The sequence below is a fragment of the Choristoneura fumiferana genome, chromosome Z (assembly GCF_025370935.1).
Source record: "Choristoneura fumiferana chromosome Z, NRCan_CFum_1, whole genome shotgun sequence".
Taxonomy (NCBI): Eukaryota; Metazoa; Arthropoda; class Insecta; order Lepidoptera; family Tortricidae; genus Choristoneura; species Choristoneura fumiferana.
The window spans coordinates 43,094,653-43,115,793 of record NC_133472.1 but is presented as its reverse complement, the minus strand read 5'-3'; the positions used below and the strand labels follow the sequence as shown (position 1 = coordinate 43,115,793).

Sequence of the window (21,141 nt, the reverse complement as noted above, 5' to 3'; positions counted from 1 at the left end):
AGGTTGCTAGCCTGTGCGCCTACAGTGTAATACTACTTAACCTATGTCCTCAGTCGCCTCTTACGACATCCATGGAAGAAATGGAGAGGTGTTATTCTAACCCGACACCACACGGGCATGCTCTTGTCAAAATAAAAAAATGCAAAATTCTTAATCTCAATATCATTTTTCTATCTAATATTAAAAAAAAATCGGTGCGCTGAACGATATTGAACCCACAGCTTTCACCTGTCCCGTTGTCTGTCTGTCTGTAATCAAATCTTGCAACTTAAATTTGACCAACTTCCACTAGTCAGATTGCCTTGAAATTTGGAATACTTATGTAAATTGAGTGACAATACAATAATCTAGTAGTGACATCCTGGTAGTCCAGCCAGGATCGTCCCCGCAGAACGGAACTCTACAATGGTTAATAGCATCGACTTGGGATTTGGTATGCCAATGTAGTTTGGGTGACAATGCAAGTACAGTCAATAAAAAATACAGTCAGTAAAAAAGGGTTGTTCAAAATTTAATTTTTACGGTTAGGTTACTTCTTTTGAAAACAACAATTCATTTTCTGACTGGCCGAAGTGCGGTTATTGGACGTGCTAGTAAATAACGTACGCGGTCTCCATTCGAGGACTTTTCGGCCCCAATGGCCATCTGTTCTACGTGCTATATGGCCTGCCAATTGGCAATTCAACGAGCTAATCGCTTGGCTATGTCGGTGACTCTCATTTTTGATTCGATCCCGTAGAGATAACCTAAGCACAGATCTACCAATAGCTCGCTGAGCAACTCTGAGCTTATTTATAAGACCTATTTTTAAGCGACCGCCAAACTTAAGTGGGACTGGGCCGGGCATGTCTGTCGGATGCACCCACAAAGATGGGCGCACAAAGCCACATGGTGGGTACCACATGACGGGCACCGACGGCAAGGCAGGCCGAGGCGGAGATGGCGAGATGACCTGGACGCGGAATTGAGTGAGTGGCCAAATATAGCTCTGGATAGGGAGATGTGGAAGTCAAGAGGAGAGGCCTTTGCCCAGCAGTGGGACACAGTTATAGGCTAAATATAATAATAATAATTTTTAAGAAGGTTTTGATTTATGAGCTTATTTTTAGATAGATCACTTCCAAAGAGTATTAGTACTTATAGAAATCCTGATTATTTTTATTAGTAACAAAATAACATGATTATTTTACATCGATAGTAACGATAGAGCTATATTTTCAAATTTTTAAATTGAAATAATATGATATTATGCCATTTAAGATACTCAAAAAACTGTTCACGGTTTTGTGCTAGTAGGTACTGCACTTTAACGGGAGAAAATTTCAGTAAATTTCCCTATTTCTGATACAGTTGTGCAAGTTGCAGAAAGTTTAAAAAAAGTTGGGAAAGTTCTCGCAAGTTTCTGGAAATATTATCATCCATCCCCATACAAAATTGTTCCTATATGAAAAATTACGCAATTTTGGAAAGTTTCCTTCGGCACATCAGTAATTTCTGATTAAACAGTGACACGTCAAACGAACAGAAACAGAAACAACGACATCTTTATTCCACTGAACAAACAATTAACACTTTTGAAAGGCCACATAAGGGTTAACATTCAAACAGTTACAAAATGGCATCCCCAATTTTTAACAATCAAAATGACACTCAACATTATTGGGTTCACTAATCTCTTCGCATCTTCATTTGCAACAAGCGTATACAGTTTCAGAGGGGCTAGGGTTCCGTAACAAATTATAATTGCTATAATACATGTTAAAATGGCACCTCAATAATTGTTTTCGCAGCGGTGCGAGGGAGGAGCGGAAGCGATTTGATTGATACAGCTGAATATTCAACTAGGTTACATACAGTATATTTGGTGACAAATACACTCGCTACCAAATTGTTGCCAATTTTTTCACATTTTTGTACTGTCCGAACTTTTTTTACGTATGGGACTTGATTTTGTTTGTGAATAATTTGTTTATGTGTAAATAAACATTTGTGGTATGAAACTATGCCAGAGCTGTAATTATCTCGAAGGAAGTAAGTAGCAAACAAAAATTCCCGTGAGAATCTCCAAAAATAACATCGTGGTCTCCATTGACGTTATATTTAAAACAACCTTGCTTATATAAATCTATATAAGTAAAAATAAATCGTAAAATGTCTTGCTAAGCGCAAAACTCGGGACCGGCTGGACTGATTTCACTAATTATTTTTTTGTTGTGTTCGTTATTGTCAGGAGAAGGTTTTTATGGGAGAAAATTTAGAAATATTGCAACGGGGGTGAAGCCGCGGGCATCAGCTGGTTAATAATAATTGTGTAATTGCTCTAGTTACAGGGCTACAGCACTTGATGAGCTGAGAACTTTTGGCAGCACGCTACAGCGCAACATCTCAAATTTTTCTCTCTTCTACTATTTATGTTTTTACTGTGATTTAGTTTGTTTTTTATGTCAATAAATGTAGCGAGTCGTGAGTTGAGTTGAGTAATTTCAGGACCTTGGACTCAACGCTTCCGATCCTGTGGAAATATCGAGATAGACAGTAGCCTGTGTATTAATTTGTTGTGTAAACTATATTATAAATAAGAGTAACAAACATCCATACATACACACATCAACATAAACTTTCGCGTTTATAATTTTAGCGGGATTCAAAGTCAAAGCATCTTTATTTAATTCAGACTATAAGGAGCACTTATAAATATCAAAAGCAATCTACCACCGGTTCGGAAAAACCTCTGTTGAGAATAATCCGGCGAGAAACTCAACGAGGTACTCATATAATGATTAATGTTTTTCCATCCTGTTTTGTCGGATAAGTTCATAGGAACCTATTTAAATATGTTTTCTCAATCAGCTTCAGTAAACTTCAGGAAGCTAGATGAGAAAGCATGTAAAATACTAACTTTCAAAAGACGATGACAAAACATTATTCGCTGTAACACTGTAACAGGAGCAAAAAATTAAACCACAGGTTCACTCAAGTCAAAGCCATTCATTCTGCTTAAAATGTCATGCTTAAGCTCTTCATCTTAAGCTAATTTAGATCTAAAACTTTTAAAAATAACTTGTGTTATGATTTTTATTATAGTTTGAAGTTAAATTGGACAAGCAATGTGTTGCGTAATCCGCCATTTAGGCTATTGGATGCCGTACATTGAAAATACCATTTAATTTGTTTGGAATAAACATAACAATAAAATTACTTAATTTTTGAAAGTTGTAGAACGAAAGTAGTTCTATTTGAGTAGCAGAACCTGTGTTTTAATTTGTTACTCCTGTTACAGGGCCCACCCGGTATATTTTTTAGGAATCTCTCCCGCGAACTCCTGTAACTCGAGCCGCTGTAACTCGATACAAATCGGCGCAAGCGTCGCTTCCCACGCCCGATTGCCGCTCATTTTTTACAGCAGATTACCCTGACAGTGACGCCTCACTTAGACCCACTTACAGCTGTCACTTATCAGTCAAAGGGCAGGGATGAGAAGAAGTCCTTTAATTATAATACCCCACCATTAAGGCCCTGTGCATTGCATATAAACTAGGACCTTTTCAAATTGAATTAGATCACTTTCCTGAGAATTGGGTTTTCACTTTTTCAGCGTAAAAATATAATATTCTACTAGCTCCGACCGCTATCTTGGGAGAACTATGCAATTTTTCCGGAATCAAAACTAGTCTGCCCTTTCCCGAGACTCAAACTATCTGTACACAGAATTTCGTATCTTTATCGGCTTAGATGTGAGGACGTTACAGACAAAACAGACTTACATTTCGCATTTATAATATGTGGGATTTAGTCAATTAGATTCAAAGTCAAAGTCAAAGTCAAATATCTTTATTCAATTTAGGCTATAACAAGCACTTATGAATGTCAAAAAAAATCTACCACCGGTTCGGAAAAACCTCTGCTGAGAAGAATCCGGCAAGAAACTCAACGAGGTATATAATATTTTTTTTTAAAAACAGATTTACAATATTATTAAATGATATGTATACATCACAAGTATTTAACGCAACTTTATTTTTAACACAGTAGGTTCGCTATCAGAAAATATTGGACTGGACACGTATTTGTTACAAGCTTTTCTTTACTTTCACCTGTCCCGTTATCTGTCTGTCAGTCTCATCATCATCATCATCCCAGCCTATATACGTTCCACTGCTGGGCACAGGCCTTCTCTCAGAATGAGAGGGCTTGGGCAGTAGTGCCCACGCGGGCCCAGTGCGGATTGGGAACTTTACACGCACCATTGAATTGCTTCGCAGCTTTGTGCAGGTTTCCTCCAGATGTTTTCCTTGACCGTAAAGCTCGTGGTAAATTTCAAATGTAATTCCGCACATGAATTTCGAAAAACTCAGGGGTGCGAGCCGGGGATTTCATTATATATTTTTCTAAAGTGATTTATACAACTATTGTTGCCGTTATTATTAAGTAATACTAATAAACAGATTAAATATTTTCGCCGTGTTTCCCTTGATTTCTGTTAACTTCGAATTTATTTCAAATTTTTAGTTTTTATTTCTTCCACTGTTTTGCAGTGACACGTATCCCATACGACAAAATAGTAACGCTAAAATAAACGAAGAATGTAGAATTAGCAAACCATTTCCACTCATCAGGGTTGATCCCTACAATAGTTTTTACTGAAGTGGTTTTCCCGTCTCACCCGTCTCTTTTGAAGTCGGTTAAACTCGGGATGAGCTAGCGCACTAAGCCGCTCGTTATGTCGGGTAATCGCGCGCCTAAAAGCGCATCACGCTAATCCTAGGGGCCGGGTACAGACGAGAGGTGAAGTGGAATGTAATTATTTATAATCCCGCTAATACTCGTGTGTATGTATACCAAAAGAAAAGGGCCACGTGAGTTTTGGTAAAATGAAAGTACTTTTGTACGAATTATGACCTGTGTGTACAAGGTGTTAATTAAACAACTGAAAACTTCAGACACCCCAAAAATATTTTTTCATTTAAGTCAGTTGATTGCATTTATTTTTGAATACCTTCATTATTTTAACAGATATTCGTGTCGAAAATACAAACTGACACATGGATGCACAGAAAAACCAGAAAAAGAGACCAGCACTGGGAATCGAACCCAAGTCCTCAGCAATCCGTGCTGCGTGCTATAATCCCTACACCACTGCTGGACAGGAATCTAGACGCGAATTTTTCCTATGCATACATATCTCAGGTTGCTTATTTCTACTATGCTGCTTAAGCAGCAGCACTAGCGTCATCTATGTTTCGTCGACAGACGTCACACTCTACAAACAAACAACACACAAACAAATTTGGAGTTGAAATGAAAAATACAAAAAGATTCCAAAAAAACAATCATAGATATTCGTGTGTTATGCTAAGTCAGTAGTTCTACTTCATTTCTAACTCTACACTCATAACTTATATTTGTCAGTTGCGCTTTGACGTTTTTAGAAGCAAAACGGCCAGTAGCAAATTATCGAAATAATATGCAACCTCGCTTTAATATTTAATTGGCGCCTGTTGCAGTCGTAACTTTTAGACTGGGCGCAAAAAAAAGGGATTTAAAAACATAAACACAACCTAATAATAGTTCATTAAGTAGCTAATATTAATTAGGAACATGTACTGCAGTTTTCTACTAGCCACTCACATACTTTTGGCAGCACGTGGCCTGTCAATGCACTTATTTCGTTAATGAATAGAGTTCAGCTCAAAATTCAAAGCATATGAGTGGCTAGTGAGATTATTTTTTATCGAAAATACAAACTGAGTCAACAACCCAGCGCTGGGAATCGAACCCAGGTCCTCAGCATTCCGTGCCGCGTGCCATACCCCTACACTACCACTGGACAGGAGTACAGACACGAATAAAAACAAAATTAAAAGTAACAAAAAAGAAAAGTAACAAATTTGGAGTTGAAATAAAAAATACAAAAATACTCCAAATAACCAATCATAAGTTTATAAATATGACGCACAAAACATAGTGCGCATCTGACTGACTGAGATATAAAAAAAATAGCCTGTCAACGCTCTTATTTTGTTAATGAATATAGTTCAACTCAAAAGTCAAAGCATATGAGTGGATAGCGAGTTTTTTTTTATCGAAAATCAAACTGAGACATGGATGCACAGAAAAACCAGGAAAAGAGACCAGCGCTGGGAATCGAACCCAGGTCCTCTGCATTCCATACCCCATACACTACCACTGGACAGGAGTACAGACACGAATAAAAACAAAATTAAAAGTAACAAAAAAGAAAAGTAACAAATTTGGAGTTGAAATAAAAAATACAAAAATACTCCAAATAACCAATCATAAGTTTATAAATATGTCGCACAAACATAGTGCGCATCTGACTGACTGAGCAATAGAAAAATAGCCTGTCAACGCTCTTATTTTTTTTTTTTTTTTTTATTTATTTAGAAACAAACATTTATTTTGTTAATGAATAGAGTTCAACTCAAAAGTCAAAGCATGTGAGTAGCTAGTTAGATTTTTTTAAATTAGTTCGGTAGTTTCTTGTATAAAAACAAAAGCTCTTAATAATATACCTAAATACATTTATATAAAAATACATAATAGCAATAACATAATCATATACAAAAATAAAACATTAATCATAATTATAATAAAAAAACAAATATACAATAAAAAATCACAAATATCACAAAAAAAGAGAATATTTCTATATACATAAGTAAATATACATTACATACACATTTTATACGTAACACATTTAAACGGAAAGAGAAGGTAAAGAAAGCAGAGAAGAAAATTGATCTTAGGTTTTTACATATGAGTATACTATATGTTTACATTACTCGCACCTTGCAACAGACTGCAAAATAATTAAACATGCTCACCTTATATTGTATTCCTACCCACGTGGAGTTTTATCAGTGATAATTATGGTGTTTTATTGTATTGTAAACTTTTTATTGTACCTACATAAAATTAACGAATAACAATAGGAATGGACGAAGGCGAACTTATTCTTTAAAATTAAGGTAGGTTATTATGTTTTGAACATGAAACTACCGTGAGACTCACTCATATTAAAATATAATGACCCGGATAACTCACGTCTTAAATCGACTTGAGCTCGACATGTTTCGGGCTAATCCGTAGCCCTTCGTCTTCGGAGCAACGCGACTCAGCGGCTGCTGCACACACGCGCACTGCGCGCCGCCGCTCTGGTCGCGCGACTACCCGACGAAACTGACACCGGCACACATCCGGTGGCTACGGATTAGCCCGACCATGTCGAGCTAAACTCGATTTAAGACGTGCGTTATCCGGGTCATTATATTTAATATAGATTATTATGTTTTCTTTATTTTTGTTTTTATATTGATATTGTTTTTTTGCGGTTGATTTTGATTCTCATTGATTGCAAAGAGGACGGTGGATCCTGCCCTTCCGTGATACAGTTTTGACTAGTACGGAGAGCAGAGAACGCTTACTTTATGTAGTCTATTAGGTTCTTAATATTGGCCTGTATTAGGTATTTTGATTAAACATACTCTTCTTCTTCTCTTTTAAAATATGGCTTTTCTGTCCTAATTAATAGGATGATTTCGCCAGTGTCAAGGTAAACTCTCTTTGAGAGGGACGTTGTACGGTAATTGTAGTTTTTGCAACTTGATAGTAAAATTCCAGAGACCACGTGGAGACAACTTGCGCATTAAAAAATGTACTCGAGAGCAATATAAAATTTTGGGATCACTGTTCACTGTTAAGGTTAATCGCCGCATAAAACACTATCAAAATTATACTTCAACTAGCCAAAGAAACAGAAATAGCAAAATTACATATTGTCTACATCCGCCATCTTCGAATGCTACAAATCGAATCTTAACATACTCAATACTGTTAGTTTTTTATTGACATAATGAGCTGTCATTTAACTCTGATAACATCTAACGAGTCACGTAGACCGTTATTTATCTCGTTAATGTACTTTGTAAAAATACCCTCATAAAAAGCATTAAAAAAATTAAATGCCTTTGTTAAAATAAAAACATTAATTCTTGCATAATACGAGTACTTAATATTTGAAAATAAAAATGTATCATTATTATTAGTATAACTATAAGGTTTCACTTGTCATTAAATCAGGCACTGCATCGTACCACATAAAACAATTCCGGCTCGCCGAAAGCGTCACTTCATACGAAATTAACCAGTTGCCGCTCTTGAAACTTAATCTATTTTGCTACGGCAATAACAGCAAGTTTACGCCCCTCGTAATAACAAGATGGCGGCGTGTTGTGGGACCTGTAAAGGTGTTATTAGTTCTGTGCAAGTGGCAGTTCCCATTTTGTAACAGCTGGATGGAAAGGGAAGATCGAGACATTTTACTGGCTTGCCGAACAGGTAGGAAGAGCTGGTTTTAACGCCTTTTTAGGGTTCCGTAGTCAACTAGGAACCCTTATAGTTTCGCCATATCTATCCGTCTGTCGTTCTGTCTGTCCGCGGCTAACCTCAAAGACCGTTAGTAAGTAATAGAAATCTGTAATTTGGCATGAATATACATATCAGTCACGCCGACAAAGTGGTAAAATAAAAAAAATTACTTGATTTTTTCGTAATGGCTACGTAACCCTATCTGGAATGATTTAGATTTAGTTAGCGAATAAATAATAGATTGATAACCAAGGGTGGAAAGTGACCCATATCACCCGAGATATTTCTATATTTCTCACTTCGTTCGAGCGCCAATAGTTCGAGGGGAAATGGGTAATTTCACCCGAGTTAGACACTCTACTTTTCATTTCGACTGTGAGGAAACTCAAATACTACAAAAAAATTAGAATAATAATAAATTGAATTTACTTATATCCAACCTCCTACGGTAGCTTTTCGACTGGCCACTTGCTACGGCCGACTGTAAAAAAAAGAATTGGTCACGACCAAGGAGCTTATATACAAAACTGGAGGTTGAACGCTATCTACATAGCTGATCTTGGGAAGAACATATCATCTACTTTTTTTACCCGACTGCCCGTAGGGGGGCAATGTTTTATATCAGTATTCTCATAAATTACTGGATGTACATTGTGTTAATCCAGAAATCTCAACCTTTTAAGTCTATTATGTTGGCAAGGCTGATCTTTATACAACTTTAATGAAGACTGTGATGTTATTGAGAATGCTCACGGCAATTTAAGTAAAGTCACGGAATATGAAATCAATTGGTTTTTTTCATGATTTTAAGAGTTTATCAATCTTTTTCCGTGAACACTTTTCAACGCGAGTGTACGCTCTCATCAGGGAGCTCTCCACGTTACGTTTGTGACACTTGATACTCAGCATTAACCTTATGATTACTAAGGGGCGCCACTGTCAACGGTATCCACGAGAATAGTTCGTATGCACGTTAGTTCCCAATTTCTCCACCCGCATAATTAAGTTGGTCGCTTTAACCCTTGATATCAGTAGATTATATAAACAAAGATGGCGGATGACGGATGAAATTTCGAGATTAGGGAATTATTAGTGGAAGTTAGTAGTTTTGGGTTTAGGAAAAATGGTTCAGGCGTTTGTTTCCGGAGGTTAACTTATTAAACTGGAAAAACTGCCATCGAAACGAAGTAATAATGCTTACAGTGGAGCAACCCTGTAACTATCTGAAAAGATATACATAAGTACAATATTTTTTCATTATAATTTACCATTTTGTAGGGTTCCGTACCCAAAGGGTGCCAACGGAACCCTATTACTGAGACCCCGCTGTCTGTCTGTCCATCCGTCTGTCACAGGGCTCTATCTCTTGATTCGTAATAGTTAGACACTTGAAATTTTCACAGATTATGTATTACTGTGGCCGCTATAACAACAAATACTAAAAACAGAATAAAATAAATATTTAAAAGAGGCTCCCATACAACAAACGCGATTGTTTTGCCGTATTTTGCTTGATATTAATAGAGGCAACAGGTAGACGCTTGCAATATTCACAGAACATTTTAGTCGTATAATCACTTATAAAATTATCAATAGTGAATAAATATTTAAAGGGGTCCCATATTAACAAACTTGTTTTTTTTACCGTTTTTTGCTAATGTCTGATGTTGTGTAGATAATGGTACGAAATTATGATTGGTTTTTTGGAGTCTTTTTGTATTTTTTATTTCAACTCCAAATTTGTTACTCTTGTCTGGGTGAGCGGTTGGTTCCGAAAGTGTGACGTCTCTCGATGAGAGCGGAACGTAGATGTCGCTAGTGCTGCTGCATAAGTAGCGTAGTAGAAATAAGCAACCTGAGATATGAATGCATAGGAAAAATTCGTGTCTAGATTCCTGTCCAGCGGTGGTGTAGGGGTTATAGCACGCAGCACGGATTGCTGAGGACCTGGGTTCGGTTCCCAGCGCTGGTCTCTTTTTCTGGTTTTTCTGTGCATCCATGTCTCAGTTTGTATTTTCGAAATGGTAAGGAACCCTTCGTGCGCAAGTCCAGCTCGCATTTAGCCGGTTTTTATTTTAATAAGTTATTGATACTATTTTTTTGTCTCTCTCATATGTCACGTCAGTGTCACACGTCAAATTTGTGAATATTTCAGTATGATCTTTAAAAATGAACTTTTTGCAATTTGATCCATCCATCCATCCCAGCCTACGTCCCACTGCTGGGCACAGGCCTCCTCTCAGAACAAGAGGGCTTGGGCCATAGTTCCCACGCGGGCCCAGTGCGGATTGGGAACTTCACACGCACCATTGAATTGCTTCGCAGGTTTGTGCAGGTTTCCTCACGATGTTTTCCTTCACCGCAAAGCTCGTGGTAAATATCAAATTCAATTCAGAGGTGCGAGCCGGGGTTTGAACGACCCTCTGCTTGAGAGGCGATAGGTCAAACCACTAGGCCACCACGGCTATATAATGCAATTTGATAAAAGAACTTAATTACCAGATAATTTCTATCAGTGAACTGAGCATCTGTCGAAGTTAACGGAAACCAAAAAAGACACGGCGTACACGTCACGGGCAACGTAGCCAAATTATTTACATAATGTCTCCAAAAACTAACATGAACTTTTCAAACGTTAACTATCACTGCGACTCTAAAAATATTGGTAATTATTTAATTATCTCACATCTCACTCACTCGTATAAAGTTGTCTTTATCCATCAATTAAGCGTAATAAACACCAGATGATTTATCCAGCGATATTCAACTGAAACGCTAATTAATATCAATCCAATTATAGAGACATTATTAATTTGACCCGTGATAGTTTATAAATATAGATATTATGATATTATCATATTGCACTCTTATTCACTTCATTAATAGTTAGGTAGTAAGTTGAAACAGCACATGAAGTGAAATTGTCGCATTTAATTTAGTATACTAGCTATTGCCCGCGACCCCGTCTGCGTAGGAGTATGAAAAATAGTTTTCATCCTATTCTCAGACCTACCGAATATTATACACAAAAATATATATAAAAATTGGTTAAACCGTTTCGAAGGAGTTTGGTCACAAACATTTTGACCTGAGAATTTCATATATAAAAGTCTAGCTATTGTCCGCGGCTTCGCCCGCTTGGAATTCAGTTATCACGCGCTGTTCCCTCGGGAACTGTGCTTTTTCCGAGATGAAAAAAAAGAAAAAAAGATGTTTATTTCAATAAAAAATACACGTACATTTCATTAATTAACTACTAATCCTTAATTAATAGGATTGTGGATTGTAGGATTGGAAAAGTAGCCTATGTCACTCTCTGGCCCATATAATAATATAATAATAATTTATTTATTCAGACAACTTGGTCCAAAAATTTTGTAAGTATTTCCTTAAGACTATGTTAGTAATTATACCTAGCCAGTGAAAGGGTATTTTTAATCAGGTGTTGCATAATTGAGCACTCATTTCTTACAGCTAATGTCCTCAGGAGACTGTTTGGGCTGCCACGGATCCTAATAAGGGCTATCGCGAATGAATTCGCCACTAGAGGCGCTAGTGTAGCGTGAGGTCTCCGGAATGTCAAATCTCATAGTTTTTGAGTGAGCTACGCGGGTTTATTTTTAATTAGAAAAAAATTGTGAATATTTTGTAATATCTGAAATTAATTATGGCAAATATGCGTTCCGGGGCAATGAAAGTCTGTGTTTTGAGACAGTTTTATCTTTCGGAAACCTTTGTCCTCCCTTTTTCCGAACAAAACGGGGACTATGCAACACTGTGGCATGCTCGATATTTTTATGGTACGGTTTAAGGTGTATTAAATATGATTTTAATCTAAACTTTGTTTCACGCCCGTAACAGACTTTGAAAGCCATACTTAAAAAACCTCACGCAACAGTGCGCCATCTAGTGAGACAAAAAAACGATAGCCCTCATTAAAAGTGATACCATCTTTTTGCGCAAGACGGCAGTAAAGTTGTCCACTCGAGCCCCGCGATCATGGCAGAAGCGCTGCAGAACCGTGGCAGCCCCAACAGTGCCCTGAAGGCATTGTTATACTGGACCATACACCATCTCTATATCAAAAATCACGTCGATCCTTCGCTCAGTTTCGACGTGAAAGACGGACAAACATACAAACACACACATTTTCGCATTTATAATATTAGTAGTAGTAGTTTTATTATGGATTATAATATACTGAGCGGAACAAAATTTGACCCACTCTACATCCAAAATTGCCTATTTTTGCATACATTTGAGGGGCAGATTTTTTGCCTCTCAGTATATTTATAATGCATCGTTTTTTTCGTGCCACATGGAGCTCTACACTATGACGTATGCAAAATTTTAATCCCTTGCCCTTATATCAGAAAAAGTAAGAAAATTTCCACCCAAAATGCTTACACAATATACAATGATACGGGTTAGCGACCATTCAGTGTTTTTTTTTATTAACCTTTTTTTATTTTATTTTGTGACTGGTCACTCAAACTTACAATGACTCTTTATTGGACACCAGAAATAGTAAGATACAGAAAACAGGTACACTGAGAAAATTACGAGTACATGATAAGCAAGGTGGCCTTAAGGCTTAAGAGCCTACGTTACAAGTACTTTAATTAAATATCGAAAATACAAACGGAAATATAGATGCACAGAGAAACCAGAAAAGTAAGACCAGCGCTGGGAATCGAACCCAGGTCCTCGGCATTCCGTGCCGTGTGCTATACCGCTACACCACCGCTGGGAAATGATACAGCATTTCGCCACTTAAGCAGTGACACTAGCGTCCTCTATGCCGTAGCCCTCATCGAGAAATTTTTCGGCACTCCATCGGAACTAACCGCTCACCCGGACAAGAGATGTCGTTATTAAGCAATCAAATTAATATTGTTTTTTTGGAATCTTTTCAAGAAAACAATCTTACTTTAATTAACCTAGTTTTTTCCGATGCACAAATTAGTTTCGGTACTGCTAGTGACATTTCATAATGACGGAGTCCTGAGGTAACAAACAAAAAAATGTATACTTAAGCTCCTGCTTTTTTGAAGTCGGCTAAAAAGGAAGTAGTTTAGGGAATAGTAGATTATACAACTGGAACACTAAACGAGCCACTTCATCCGAGCCGGTACGGCGATAGGTCTATCGACTAGTCGCTGGTTCATATCCGGTTCGAAGGACCATATTGAGAAGGCACTATATTTAATTATAGAGGTTCGTTTTGATCATGCTACAGTTTCAAATAATAATAATAACGATGAAAAATCTCACTTGCAAAAAGGTATAAATACCTACTGCGCTCGCACAGGTGCATAGAGATGGGGAAGTAAGCCGATGCACAGTCAACAATAACATAGGTCGAAAATACAAACTGAAATATAGATGCACAGAAAAACCAGAAAAATAATTTAAGACCAGCGCTGGGAATCGAACCCAGGTCCTCGGCATTTCGTGCCGTGTGCTATACCGCTACACCACCGCTGGACAACGATACAGACACGAATTTCTCCTATGCACCTCATATCTCAGCTTACGTAAAAGTAACAAAAAATTTGGAATTGAAATAAAAAATACAAAAAGATTCCAAAAAAAAAACAATCTTAATGACATAGGTAGTGTTTTACTTTAGTATTTTTTTTTTTTATAAAACGAGGGGGCAAACGAGCAGACGGGTCACCTGATGGAGAGCGATCACCGTCGCCCATGGACACCCGCGACACGAGGGGAATCACAGGTGCGTTGCCGACCCTTTAAGGAATTGATAGGCTCGTTTTTTAGGGTTACCATGCGATTCAAGTACTGTAAGGATAGTATTAAAGTTAACGGAAAACCAAAATAACACGAGGTAGATAGAAAATATAAAAAAATAAATAGAGAGATCCTTAAAGTATAGTTTGCACTTACATTATGCCTCGGTGACCAGGAGTTACACATCAGGGACGCGTCCTCCAAGATCCGACTCTGCAAGAAGAAACTCCGCTCGTATAGTTATTTAGACGTTAGCATGCAAATCCTACTATTAATACAAGTTATCCTACTAATATTATTTAGTCACTTCAATACTAAACACATACTAGTAAAGATGGGACTACAGGACAATGAAGTCTGTAGAATATGTGGCGAGGAAGACGAAACAATGGAACACATTATGTGTGAATGTGACGCCCTCGCCAGATCAAGAATGAGACTCTTTGGCGACGGATACCCCGCACCAGGAGACTTTAAGGCACTACCGCTACGTCAAATCATCCAATTTATGGACGAGGTGATAAAGGCAATAGAGTAAGTGCGAAGGAGGGGTAATTACACAAAAGATCCCTACGGGTCGAAGTGTATCCGCAAGGACCCCTAAACATAAGATAAGATAAGATAAGATTATTTAGGACTTAATGTCTTAAGCTTTCGGGACTTCCACTCATAATGGGCTTTCACGGGGGCAAAATATCGCTAGATGGCGTTAGTATCGTTTGACGTTTGCTCGTGATTGGTTAAAAAACTAAATGAGCCAATCGCAAGCAAACGTCAAACGTGAAACGGAACTTACGATACTAACGCCAGGATTCGATTTGTAGCATTCGAACATGGCGGGTGTAGACAATATCTAATTTTGCTATTTCTGTTTCTTTAGCTAGTTGAAGTATAATTTTGATAGTGTTTTATGCGACGATTAACCTTAACAGTGAACAGTGATCACAAAATTCTATATTGCTTTCGTGTCTGACATTTTTTAATGCGCAAGTTGTCTCCACGTGGTTTCTGGAATTTTACTATCAAGTTGCAAAACCTACAATCACCGTACAACGTGCCTCTCAAAGAGAGTTTACTTTGACACTGGCGAAATTGTCCTATTAATTAGGACAGAAAAGCCATATTTTAAAAGAGAAGAAGATACTAACGCCATCTAGCGATATTTCACCTGTGTGAAAACCCTCATTGGCATTGATCACTTTTTACAATGTGCTCTAATTCCAAAACCATTTCGAGGAGGTTTATTAAATCATTTTATCATGTACCCTATTGTTGCAAAATAACGTTTGACCTTTTTTTATCACTTGACAATTTACACCAATTGACCTAGTCCCAAAGGAAGCTTAGCAAAGCTTTGTTTGACCTTCATCGTAAATAAACGTTAATAATAACTAAACCGCCTAATCCTAACACTGACGGTGACAGATGACAATACGTTTTTTTAAATAATTGTGACGGGAAAGGTTTACTAATGTTTCGGCGAATAACGTTTGGCAACCTGTTTCATTTCGCAACTTTTCTTTTCCCAACTGTTTAATATTTCTGAAACTGTAAATATTTCAGGATTTTTATAAAACTAACCTAACCTAATAGTATCTTTATGTCTAAAAAGCAGCTGGTAAGCAATTGACCTAAGAATCAAGTGGTCTAAAATTCTTTGACTCAGTTGCTTCTTCGACCAATTACTACTGCGACCAGCCAGCTACATAGACCAGTTGGTTCTTAGAACACTTACTACTAAGACCAGTTTCACATAGACCAATTGGTTCTTAGAACACTTACTACTAAGACCAGTTGCTACATAGACCAGTTGATTCTTAGAACACTTACTACTAAGACCCGTTGCTACATAGACCAGTTGGTTCTTAGAACACTTACTACTAAGACCAGTTGCTACATAGACCAGTTGGTTCTTAGAACACTTACTACTAAGACCAGTTGCTACATAGACCAGTTGGTTCTTAGAACAGTTGCTTGCTAATTTGCTAGTTAGACGAAATGATACTAACCCCTAATAAGTAATAATATTGTTGTGTTTGTGTTGTTGTGAATGAATGGATTTTCTCTCTTTCTTTAAAGTGGCGTGGCCTAGGGTATTAGGGTATAGGGTATTCGCGGTTATCAATGAAGTCACAGTCCATAGTCCGACCATATAATTTATTAACCACCAAACCGATCCTGTGGTTGTAATTTGAAAGAAATATCCGAAATCGTAACTAACCCACGCTTTAATTTAATGACAGGCTCAGTTCATATATAATTCAATCAGAATCGACGATGTGCAGGCCGTGTTAAAAAACTGGACACGCAAGCCACGAGGTTCCGTAGGCACCAAGTGAACCTCGACTGATAGGAATGGAAATGTCACACTAGCTTAAAGCGCGGCGCCTACCTTTCTGTACCACTACCATGAGTTTCATCATCATCCCAGCCTATATACGTCCCACTGCTGGGCACAGGCCTCCTCTCAGAACAAGAGGGCTTGGGCCATAGTTCCCACGCGGGCCCAGTGCGGATTGGGAACTTCACACACACCATTGAATTGCTTCGCAGGTTTGTGCAGGTTTTCTCAGGTTTTCCTTCACCGCCATGCTCGTGGTAAATTTCAAATGTAATTCCGCACATGAATTTCGAAAAATTCAGAGGTGCGAGCCGGGGTTTGAACCCACGACCCCCTGCTTGAGAGGCGATAGGTCAAACCACTAGGCCACCACGGCTTTTTTTAAATAAGAATAAGAATATTTTTATTTAGTAATAATTTAGTAAATCACAAAAAACACACATTTGAATAAAAAACAATACATTTGACTTTTCGACGTCCTTCGCACTAGACTCTGGGTCTATATCGCGAGTGCCAGAAGGATGTCAAAGTATACCAAATTTTAAGTCAATCCGGCCACTGGTAGAGAGTCAAAAGCTTCTTGGAGAAAGTAACTTCATTGAAAACTTCTTCATGTTTACGGCAATCAAAGTCAAAGTCATTCATTTTGCTAAGGCTATAACAAGCACTTATGATTGTCAAAAAATCTACCACCGGTTCGGAGAAACCTCTGTTGAGAAGAATCCGGCAAGAAACTCAACGAGGTATATTTTTTTAAACAGACTTACAATATTATTATTAAGTATTTAACACTACTTTATTTTTAACACAGTAGGTTCGCTACAAAAACAACACGGCGTGTAGTCTAGGAATGATGTTATTTTTATACGACAAGAACAAATGAACGTGGGTGTTACGGTTACTCAACTCAAAAACGGCTCTAATTGAATCATTAAAGGTAATTTGTTTCAAATTTCTGTTTGTCAAGCAATTGCCTCCGTTACAAGCAGTCAGCTGGCATTGATAAAAAATTAACAGGTCCGTGCATAGACACCGTCCATTTTGTAGTTGCTCGTTTTGTTCCTGACTAAACCTTTCGGACCAAGGCTTGTAAGTGCAAAGATGTGTATCTATTCGAGTTACTAAAATAGTAGATTATTGTCGTGGCCTGGAAGTAGGCAATAGGGCTATCGCGTATGAATTCGCCACTAGAGGCGCTAGTGTAGCGTGAGGTCTCCGAAATGTCAAATCTCATAGTTTTTGGGTGAGCTACGCGGGTTTATTTATAATTAGAATAATTTTGTGAATATTTTGCAATATCTGAAATTAATTATGGCAAATATGTGATCCGGGCAATGAATGTCTGTGTTTTGAGACAGTTTTGTCTTTCGGAAACCTTTGTCCTCCCTTTTCCCGAACAAAACGGGGACTATGCAACACTGTGGCATGCTCGATATTTTTATGGTACGGTTTCAAGTGTATTAAATATGATTTTAAAATAATCTTTGTTTTCACACCCGTGAAAACAGACTTTGAAAGCCATACTTAAAAACCTCACGCAACAATGCGCCATCTAGTGAGACAAAAACGATAGCCCTCATTGCTGGCTATATGCCATGATGCTCCATTATAACGAATGTGTCGTTTATTACCCGACTGCGAAGAAGGGTTACTTGATAATCTGGACCACGACGATGCTGATTTCTTCTTTGACTCATTAGCCACATTTAAACACGAAATGGTGGTTTGACCTATGGCCCCTCAAGGAATGTTTGACCTATGGCCTCTCAAGCAGAGGATCGTGGGTTCAAACCCCGGCTCGCACCTCTGAGTTTTTCGAAATTCATGTGCGGAGTTACATTTGAAATTTACCACGAGCTTTGCGGTGAAGGAAAACCTGAGGAAACCTGCACAAACCTGCGAAGCAATTCAATGGTGTGTGCGAAGTTCCCAATCCGCACTGGGCCCGCGTGGGAACTACGGCCCAAGCCCTCTTGTTCTGAGAGGAGGCCTGTGCCCAGCAGTGGGACGTATATAGGCTGGATGATGATGATGAAACTTCTTCAGTTGACAAGTAAAATGAAGGGTAAAATCACTATTTTGAACATGAAACTACCGTGAGACTCACTCATATTAAATATAATGACCCGGATAACTCACGTCTTAAATCGAGTTTAGCTCGACATGTTTCGGGCTAATCCGTAGCCCTTCGTCTTCGGAGCAACGCGACTCAGCGGCTGCTGCAACACGCGCACTGCGCGCCGCCGCTCTGCTCGCGCGACTACCCGACGAAACTGACACCGGCACACAACTACCCGCGTTTTCATCATCATTACAACTGTCAAATGTAGGGTAGCACACAACACTAACAACATCGCTCTGTAAAGGTACGTTCACACACACAGATGACGCAGCACGAGTATTCAATCACTAGTTACATACGTTACTAGTTTCTAAGGATATGCGACAGCAGTTGCTTTGTAAGAACTAGGTTTTAGTCGTGCGCGATCGTAAGTAGGACAATTATATCGATTGCCATAGTTACGGGGAAATTGCGGTGTATTATATAGCAGAGCTTTTTTCCCGCCTGGTTTCCACTTTTCCAGCGATCTTAGAACATAGGATACAGATGTAGTCAATAATCATTTAATATTATAGGAGAGACCAAGGCGTCCAGACTCCGGTGGCTCGGGCACGTAGAAAGGTTGGAATCTTCCAAGTTTAGGTATGTTCTATACCTTAGGCTGCTATTTACTCTTAAATTACTAATAATTCTCAAGCAATCTTAGCGGCTATAATTTTCCTTGTAAATTTGATATATTAACAACCATTCTGATTTTTTTCAAATTTTTCCACCCAACAGTTTAGATTTTAGAGGAATGCTCGATTTTGATGAAAATTTGCACTCTAAAATGAAATATTTCGCAAACATATTACTGAATAGCAAAATTGTCGTAGCAACCCCGCAATGGTTTTAAAAGACCTATCCAACGATACCCCACACTACAGGGTTAGTCGAGAAAAATCACCCCCAATCTACGTCTATGGGAGGTACTCTAAAAAAAATTTTTTTTATTTTACCACCTTTTCTGCGTGACTGATATGTATACTCATGCCAAATTACAGCTTTCTAGTACTAACGGTCTCAGAGGGGCTACTACGAAACTCGCCAATCGAAGTTCTGATCGCCCGTCCCTTTCACTCGCGTATAAAATGACATAAGCGTCGGCGGGACGAAATCAAACGAAGTTCGAGTTTTGCACTTCGTGGTAGCCCATCTGATCACAGCCGCAGACAGACAGACAGATAGAAAGACAGACAGACAGACGGACCGACTTGGCGAAACTATAAGGGTTCCTAGTTGACTACGGAACCCTAAAAAAGACAATAAACAATCAACTGATTTAGTTGAGGGTCGCGTTATTTTAGCTTAGACAAGCTTTACACATTTACCACGCTTCTTAATAGTTTGCCTTTGTTGGCTGCCTAGAGTGGAGCGAGTTGGCACTTCGAAGTTAAATATTTCATACAACAAACTTAATTTTTTGCCGTTTTTTTGCTAATGTTTAATGTTGTATAGTAATAAATGGTACGTAACCCTTCGTGTGCGAGTCCGGCTCGCACTTGGCCAGTTTTTGATTTTTCCGGCGCTAGTTATCGCTACAGTTTCAATACCCTTTCCTTCATTAATTCAGACACAGTAAGAGAGTTTACTCCGTTACATGTTCTATTTACCTAAGGTAGCGACTCGAATTTTAATATGAATTTATGATGCGTTTTGTACAGCATAACGATCATACCTACACTTAAAGAGGGTAAACAAGTTGTTCGGAACGTTTGTTGTAATTTGTCTTCGTTGAACACACATTTTTTTAAAGTGAAACTTCAGAGAGACCGTATTGTCCTACTAGTATAATAAGATTCTGTTAAAAATGTAATTTTTAATACAAACTTTTTTGCCGACTGTACTTTTTCTTGACTGTAATTGAATTGCCATCCAACTTAGATAAGAGTATGTATACTAAATTTCAATTCAATCCGACCAGTGGAAGTGGTCAAAATGAACTTGCAAGATTTGATCCAGCGTCAACAAACAAGGTGGTTTTGCAGGTGGTAGGACCTTGTGCAAGGTCCGCCCGGATTGCTACCACCATCTTGCTCGCTAATCCTGCCGTGAAGCAGCAGTGCTTGCAACTGTTGTGTTTCGGCGTGGAGAGTAAGACAGCCGGTGAAATTACTGGCACTTGAGGTATCCCATCTTAGGCCTCTAGGTTGGCAACGCATCTGCTATACCCCTGGTGTTGCAGATGTTTATGGGCGGTGGTGATCTCTTACCATCAGGAGACCCACTTGCTCGTTTGCCATCCAGTCGAATAAAAAAAAAAAAAGGCAAGTTATATAAAAGCTTTGATAAATACGAAAGATTATGAATAGGTAAAATGCAATTTGCGAAAAAAAATGTGACACGTGTGAATTTATCTTTGTAAACTCTTCATTGTACTGTAGGTATAAAAATAAATAATCAAACACAATTGACAAACGTTTAGATACATGTACAAAGGCGAATTTGTATCAACATGACCATGTTTGAATTGGAAGCAAAATGAATTGCTTGATAAAAACCCAGCCGGTGAAATTACTGGCACTTGAGGTATTCTATCTTAGGCCTCTAGGTTGGCAAC

At 38.3% G+C, this 21,141-nt stretch overlaps 1 protein-coding gene across 3 annotated transcripts in view; it reads right to left on the bottom strand.

Moving 5' to 3' along the window:
* acj6 (abnormal chemosensory protein 6) overlaps window positions 1-21,141 on the bottom strand; it is an 84,980-nt gene that overhangs the window by 28,990 nt on the left and 34,849 nt on the right. For 2 of the 3 annotated variants that reach the window (XM_074101203.1, XM_074101212.1), the window contains exon 2: window positions 14,296-14,352. In XM_074101203.1, coding sequence (XP_073957304.1) covers window positions 14,296-14,352 — 57 coding nt within the window. Of the gene's footprint in view, window positions 1-14,295; window positions 14,353-18,619; window positions 18,858-21,141 lie in introns of those variants that run through there. The other variant, XM_074101221.1, reaches the window with a different exon arrangement.